Genomic DNA, 7,894 nt, shown 5'->3' with positions numbered 1-7,894 from the left:
TTCAAAATGATATATGGACGAGACAAACCTATTTATTTGACCATCTCAGCCCAGCTCAATGGATGGATACACACAAAGCAATCCACTGCCAGCGGTCCCTGAAGTCCATATGCGGGTCGACTATAGGTGCGATTCTGGACAGAACTGACTCATCACCCACTCCCTTAGTTTGCACCATGACACGGACATCGATACATACTTCTATTTTGAGATGTATTTCCCATGGTTGATGTAGATGTACCAGTTCCCAGTTTGCGGGGAATCCGGGGAAAGTGGAGACCCTCATCCATTCATTCGGAATAGTAGTATTCATATGAACATCTCGAAAAAAGTCCTCCAGTATACAACCTGAATTATCATTCCCCGACTCATACTGCCATATTCATATCGATTGCCGTCCCCTAAAATGAAATATTCAATAACCGACGCCCGAAAAGGGAAGTAGATCAATCTTTGGCGCATATGTAGCTTCAAAAGGCTGGACTGGGGAAACAGAAACGCTAGTTTGTCCACCTATTATAATGCTTCCAAGGTTATAGCTACGATTTAATGTTTTAGTTGATTATGACTTATTTTAGAGGGATCGGTACGCCATTCTTACGAACTTTTACTTTGTAGCAAGGTAGTAACTCAAAATACCGTTTTCCAAACAAGTGGTCCAAACCCTCTACGACATCCCCGGTGCATATCCCATCTTCCATGTCAACGGCAGCACCCAAAACTCAGCTGTATGCTTCCCCAACCAAACGGATGTAGCGATTATTAATCCGTTTGGTTCGGGTGCTGCGGATCAGCCGTCACATTCGCATATTGGGCCGAGTTTTATGGAGAGTTGTCGGCGGTTTCTGGAGGGAACAATGTATATCTAATATGTCCCGCGAGGCTGGAAAATGGTGGACTTGATGAACTAGGGTTGAACTCTTTTTTTCAACCTGAAAATGGGACACTGTGTAATGTCGATGATGAGCTGGGGCAGGGTGTGTTGGAGGCGACGCTGCGTACACGGCGTTGGGAGGCTCGTTGTATGGATTTTGAGATTGGGAATCCAGTAAACTATAAGTCCTATCAATATCAGCAGAAAATAAGGAACTTTCAAGCTGATGAAAAACAACGTGAGTCGGTAGCTCTCGTCCGACTGCCAACTGGACTCGGCAAGACTACGTTGATGAGTCAAAACCTCTCATCATGATTTGAAATGTTGAGCATCTTCAGCAGGATGGTATATGCTGGAACAAGGCAGATAATGTGGCGGATTATGATGTAGGATTTCAGAAACAAAATGAGAATGGCTATAAACTGACTGAAATAACTAGTATATGGGTGGGAATTGTGACTACACGGGCGCCGGCTCTACGATCCAGACAAGTCACTTCGATCGAACAAACATGCTCTCACGCGTCTGGTGTCACAATTACCTTCGCAACGCAACAGTGGTCTCCGGCATCGAATACGTGCCCGGAGAGACCAACTAAATGTCCTGCCAAGGAGCCTTCAACATCTCACATGCGATGGCTTCCGCGGTGTGGGCGGTTTACTATGTGCTCTAACTCTCATTACTCGAGGTCTCCCGTGTTCATTTCCACATAGGTACACGATGCCGCTACTCTCCATGGCACCCCCATCTACCACAATGATACGGAGGCACGCGTCAAGCCCATATACTACAGTAACATGTTCAATGCCACCGTCTCTGCAGGCGGAGACGAACAATCCGAAGGATTGGTCAATGAGACTACTTTTGGTGCATATGCCGTGTACAACGAAGGCAAGCTGGCGTCAATAGTGGCCGTGAATCTGAACATGTGGAATTCAACCATGGATGACGCGGATCACCCATATACAACCCTCTCGTTGCCTCGGGCTTGGAATGATGCGAGGGTATCGCGCTTAACGAATTCTGGTGTTTACACGGCTGAAAACATCACGTTTGCCGGTCAATACATTGACGGAAAAGGTCACATTGTTGGCAAAGAGTCGTTTGATAAGGTCATTGATGGAATGGTGTATGTTGGTAGTGGAGAGGCTGTTTTTTTGATTAGCAAGCAGTTAGTGAACTAAGTTAGTAGATTAGATTAGATGGGCCATGCCGTCGGATGCAATAAATCGACCTCCTGGGCATGCCGCAGAATCCGACAGGAAATGCGACAATGAAATCAAGCCGTGGTATTGACCTAAAACTTGTCACTTCGACCACGTATAGGCACATTGTATTTCTTTTCGTTCTCGTTTTCCTTCCTTTTCCCTAACCCGGGTGAATCCAGCCCATCCTGATCAAATCCTATGGGCGTATCGGAGCGCGAGCCCGAAACAGAATGCCCGATAAAAAAAATGCATGCCAATCACCCCCATAGAAACAAAACGATTTCTATTCTTGCTTTTACCGGTTCCTTCACATTTTTTTCGAGGCTGTAGCGATGAATAGTCGGTCAGTCGGGTGCTGGCTGAAACCCCAAATGACGGTGGGCACAGTGGATATTTTCATGCGGGAAGCGCGGTAATAATCCATATAAACATATTCCTCGGGCAAAAACTAGAAAATAAAGAACTTGAATATATTCATCATGCAATATCACCCTTTGATGAGTGAGGGCTGGACCCAGTCAGTCGAGGTGGGTAGTGGTAGTGGTAAAGCCGTCAAATGTGGTAGATGTCGGGACGCAGGTGTGGTGGGTTAAAAACGTCGACTGGCTAGATCCCTGACAGCTCGGATGGTATTATTTAATCAATCAAATCTGTGGGTTTCACAAGTGGCATTGATGACTAAATATTGAGAACGACTAGCATCAAAGTCTTCATAAATTGCTCGTATTGTTTATAAGAGCCTTCATATGAGGCATTTTTCCTGACTGTTCAAGTCAATGCAAGCATGTATGTCTTGACTCTTCGGTCATGATCTGGCCTGTTGCAATGCACCGACTGTGACGTAAAACTAATGCCTCGGAAAGTTGAGCAGGGGCGGCTTAATTCGAGCCTGTCCTCTCGCGTGTTGGGATTGACATTCGCTCAACTCTCTTGAGTACTAGTGTGAACGCTGAACAGTAAGGTACCCAATGATGTTGCTTTTTCCATGTCGAGACCTGTCATCACGATTCTGGTGGCTTGGAATAAACTCATTCGACCCAAGTCCCTGGCGGTCGAAACACAGCCTCCCTGGTCAATGCTATGGAAATTGTGGCTTAGACACCAATCAGCCAATACTACATAGAATAGATTGCTTACTCCTCGGAGTTGGTGAGTCCTGTCGATGCATAGGCACGAGACCTTTTTGACATGGCCAGGATTGAAATCTCCGAAAAAAGATGCAAGGCTCTACGCATTTTGCCCTAAAAAGGGTTGGTGCAAGTACCACCCCGCCAAACTAGCTGTAAATTGGCGTGAGTCTAGCCTACAGTCAGCTCTCTAGTGGTCTCGCTAGGCTAGATATAGGGGGCCAACGCACTAATAGTTTGTGCGCTATCCCGCATAGGATCCAGAACTATTAATCACGAGTCACGACCCCAAGATTTACTTTAGCGGTCGAATAGTTGTTGGTCCTTGTAGGCGACTATGCTCACCTGACCTCAATGGCTTTTTTCTTAATAGTTAAAGGAACGAGCACTCTGTAATGAGCTGTTCTCTCTGCAATGTAAGGCCAGCTGAAGTATCAGTCTAAATCGAAACACCAGCCTCATTTGTCATTTTGGAAACAAAGACTGCTAGAATGATGGAGCCTGAAAAAATCACCATTCTTTTTGTCTAAGGTCATGGGTCCGAGATTTCAGAGTATTGTGCGGCAGAGACGGCCGACAATCAGCGGCAAGCGCGCTTTGCGCGGGAAGCCCGAAATATCTTTTCAATGTAATCCGGAAAAAGAATCCTGCCTGCTGTGGCAATGAAATGGACCCGGGCTGGGTCTAGGGTTCATCCAAAGATCTAGAGGGGTCACTGCTGACAAGTCTGGCCTCGGGAATATTATTGTGAGGGTGACGCATTTGCGGAGAAGGGCAGACCCGCTCTGCTGGGTACCTACGTAGTGCACGTAAAAACGCGGAGGCTCTCAATATTCTGAATGTGACATGTATAGCACGGATCAGACGGAAGGCAACGAAGTAGATGGCAATGCATCATCACCAGGTCTCGTGCCGAGAGCACAGCAACAAGCCCTTCGAAAAAAGAGATCCGAGGATGGTGTACTCCTCTGTGAAGCCAGGAGATCCCTTGCAACGTCGATCGCTGTCGGATCGACCCCCAATCAAGGCTAGCCAGTAGCGTCACTACAGACCAATGCACGGACATCATCACGCGCAAAAAAAAAAGGAATTGAGTCGCAATTCTTGAAGTAGAATAGGCCGTATCCAGACTTCATCCTAAGCCCGAGCACAGAATCCACAAATTCACCCAACTACTGGCACGACGGTAATTCAATCTGAGTCAACTATTAGTCAGTGAGTAACTTCGGCAAGATAGACCAAAGACTAAAAATTTGCCCGTGGAACAGAGCCACTGGCCTCCGAACTGAGTGCCCAGCCCTGAGCTGCTATAGCGTGCTTTGTTTAATTATCGTTCCACCTTGATATTCAGGTTTTGCAAGTGACGACAGGCGGGTCTCCTGCTGAAGCAAAACGCGATCGATCATGTGGCTGCTGTTGCGTTTTGTGGGGAGCATGGCCAGGTACCGCCATAAATGATGCTTTTATATGCTACGTGCTGATTGTGGGCACGTGTGATTGCCGAAATAGAGCGCTCTCAGGTACACGTACGTAAGCATGGTCAGATTGATGTGAGGCCTAATTGTTTTGTATAAATTTTGCTTTTTTCGCTTCGTTTTTGGAAGGAGAAAAAAAAAGTTTACTTGGCAGAAACATCGTTCCGACCTTCACTTACTTTCGATACCCCCAATTCTAATATCTATTTCTCTTCGTATCCCTTCCTGATGCATTGATCTCGATAAATCAAGTCAACTTGAGATATTTCGCGCGATATTTGTGATTTTCTTTTGTCCTGTTCAAGCATGGTGTATTCCGTATCATTCGTTGCTTTCACAATTGTCGGCGTCCTCTTCCAATGGCTGCTCAAACTCTTTCGTCCATCACAGGGGGGAGTACCCGAAAAGTCGAAAGTTCAGGATGCCACTCACAAAGCACCGTACCCATGCAATGCTATCAAGGGCAACCAAAAATTCCGTATCACTATGGGATTGCGGAGATTGGACGAGAGGAATTGGCTTACCGTCGATAAAAACTACTTGAAGGAGCATGATGTCCGGATATCTCTGCTTCAAAACCAGAGAAGCCAGGTCATTCAATGTCTCCCGGAGTCGAAGATTGCTTGTGCCGAGGCCCAGGAGGTCGTGGCAGAATTTCTCTGTGAGAGATTCCCTGATATGTTTCGAATGAAAGAGGCGGCCGGTGTGAAGACAATCTACAACAGCAAAACAGGGGAAAGTTTTGTCATTGGCGATGAAAACAGCGGAATAGATCCTCTTGAGACTGCGGTGCGTCTTGCTATGGAGGACTTGAGTATTCTTATGAAGAACGAAGAAGGCGAATACTACCTGTATGCTTTGCCCGATTCGACTTGAGTTCATATTACTGACAGTTGTTTTAGTGCTGCTAGTGCTACACTTTTTCCGGTTGGCTGGACAGTTCAGGATCGAATAGGATGGACGATCTCTCAGATGCACGGCCCTGTGCCTGAATGGAAAGATAAAATTGGGCATTCTGTCAACAAGTAAGACTTGCTCCCGACCGAAAGTATGAAAAGGTCACGGCTAACTTTATTAGATTCTTCTGCCGGCTAACTCCTGAATCGCCAATGGAACGGTCCAATTATTTCTTGGAGACCAAGGAGCCAGACGAAGACTTGGGCGATACTCTTTTTCGACCATTGGGATTGAACGAAGACCAACCTGGTCTTTCAATTGAGGACATCCTTCTTCGTCAGGAGCGCCAGACATTCCGCAGGCTGCCCAGAACCGGCGCCCTTATTTTCAGTGTCAAGACAACACTCAACACATTCGATGAGCTACCGGTGGAACAACTTCAAGCTCTCGCCACGGAAATCCGCAGCTGGCCTGAGGATATGGCGAAGTACAAGGGACGCGATATTTGGGGCCAACGTGTGTTGGATTATTGCATTCAACGAAGCATTGTACCTGCGTAAACAGGTATATTCGGAATTATTGCGTTCTTTTCCCCGTCATTCCTGTTTTCCGGTGTTTCAGCTTTTGACTTATTATGGCCATAATTCATCGCGTGATTTAAGTGCGTAATGCCATTGACGACAACAAAAGTTTGGGTGGCTGTCTGAATATTTCTTGGATGTTTTCAAAAGCGACGATTACTGCATGGAATGTGTTTGTTTGTTAGCATCGATGTATCGTTAATCTTTGTGTTTGTACGTAATGCATACGGATCGAGGATAGCATAGGTAGTCAATGCAAGACTGACCTTTGATGACCAAGACTAAAGACAAGTGGATGAATAGAGAGGCTGATGGACGTAGATTGAAGTTTGTATCACTCTTCTTTGTCTGACGGAAGGGGCGATGGGTGTGTTGCTTCCTTCCTAATTAGGCATGCTTACCTCAGCCTTGCCCTAAGTCTACAACTTTATTCTAACGACACTCTACTCCTCATTCCTATAATATTCCAGACTGGGCTAGTTACATATGGATGAAATGTCCCCGTTGCTATGCTGGGTTTGGCATATGTAAGCTGAGACACGCAGTCTTCTATGTTCTCAAACTCTTCCTGATATTTGCTCTAGGTCTTGATGTCGTTGTCGCATTCGCTTGGCCCTACCATGGCATATGAACAGTCTACAGCTACTGATTATGATCATGTTATGAAGCCAAATTTAAACCTTGTGACAGCTAATTCAATTCAATCCATAACCATTAAAAAGCAAGAATTGCCGCATAGCGGCCTCCCTGGATCGAAATTGTTATTCTAGAACCACTCAAACTCAAGCAACAAACGTGCTTAAAGAATATAGACGATGACCTGGGCTCCCCCGAGAAATAGATGTGTCCGGGATCACTTGCGGAACAAACGCTTGATGAACGATTCAGGCTTCTGGGAACGGCGCCAGTCACGAATAGTATCGATGAAGGTCCGTTGCGCATACGTGGCAAGAGATAAGGGAGGAATGCCAGTGTTATTCCAAGTACGCACTTTGGAGATAATACAGCGCTCAAAATCGGTCATTTGATCCGTTGCTGACATCGCAAAGGCAAGGTCTATGATCTCTTGCTCGGTTTTATTCAGCGGCAAGACAGATTTATCCCCGCTAGCCCAACCTCCCAAGTTCAATTGACGAAGGGAATAGATGAGATATTGCTCGGTGGCGGATAGATCTGCAACGGAAGTGGGAGTGTCGAAGACTGTGCCGGCCAGCGGCTCGGAAGACGTTGGAATGAGGCGATCGTGAGATCCATGCGCTTCAGAATTTGATGGAGTTTGGTCCTTTCCGAGGCTACCCTCGTATTCGAAGTCATAATCTACTTTCGTTATCAGGAGCTGATTGCTAGGCTTGTCTGGAGATAGACCTACCTTTTTGACTCCGACTCCCGCCTGTCATAGTGATATTCTGGTTGAGGTTTTGCTGTCGAAGGTAGAAATGTTCTTGAATATGTGAAAGGTTTTGTGGATCTCAAGGTGGGATATGGTGTTGATGAAGGACGGAGAGTTGCAAAGTCTCCAGGTAGAGGGGAAGAAGGAGCAATTTATACCCCCAAGTCCAAAGGTCTGGTCGGAGAAATGCTGATTGAAAGTTATTGTTGAAATATGATGTTGGTCTTCACAAAGGCTCATGGGCTGAGTGTCGTGCTGATAATGTATTGTTTCTTCCATTCACTTCATTGGTGCACTCCCTTTTTTGTACACTACTCCCTAGCTTAATACTTATTCTGCTGT

General features: G+C 46.1%; 3 protein-coding genes across 3 annotated transcripts; 2 read left to right on the top strand and 1 right to left on the bottom strand.

The window, feature by feature from the left end:
• Nucleotides 1-1,671: 1,671 nt before the first annotated feature.
• Nucleotides 1,672-2,058, top strand: EYB26_002651 (uncharacterized protein; the record flags this gene model as incomplete). Its single annotated transcript, XM_054261956.1, has 1 exon — nucleotides 1,672-2,058. One exon carries the CDS (start codon nucleotides 1,672-1,674, stop codon nucleotides 2,056-2,058), a length of 387 nt encoding a protein of 128 aa, XP_054117931.1.
• Nucleotides 2,059-4,990: 2,932 nt separating this feature from the next.
• On the top strand, nucleotides 4,991-6,141 carry EYB26_002650 (uncharacterized protein; the record flags this gene model as incomplete). The annotated part of the gene is made up of 3 exons (XM_054261955.1): nucleotides 4,991-5,535; nucleotides 5,587-5,709; nucleotides 5,763-6,141. The coding sequence occupies 3 exons, from the start codon at nucleotides 4,991-4,993 to the stop codon at nucleotides 6,139-6,141; spliced, it is 1,047 nt and encodes a 348-aa protein (XP_054117930.1).
• An 874-nt stretch (nucleotides 6,142-7,015) lies between these two features.
• Nucleotides 7,016-7,559, bottom strand: EYB26_002649 (uncharacterized protein; the record flags this gene model as incomplete). Its single annotated transcript, XM_054261954.1, has 2 exons — nucleotides 7,016-7,479; nucleotides 7,532-7,559. The coding sequence occupies 2 exons, from the start codon at nucleotides 7,557-7,559 to the stop codon at nucleotides 7,016-7,018; spliced, it is 492 nt and encodes a 163-aa protein (XP_054117929.1).
• Nucleotides 7,560-7,894: the final 335 nt, after the last annotated feature.

The sequence above is a fragment of the Talaromyces marneffei genome, chromosome 2, assembly GCF_009556855.1.
Source record: "Talaromyces marneffei chromosome 2, complete sequence".
Classification (NCBI taxonomy): Eukaryota; Fungi; Ascomycota; class Eurotiomycetes; order Eurotiales; family Trichocomaceae; genus Talaromyces; species Talaromyces marneffei.
The sequence above is the reverse complement of the archived record's forward strand: the minus strand, read 5'-3'. Positions and strand labels throughout refer to the sequence as shown.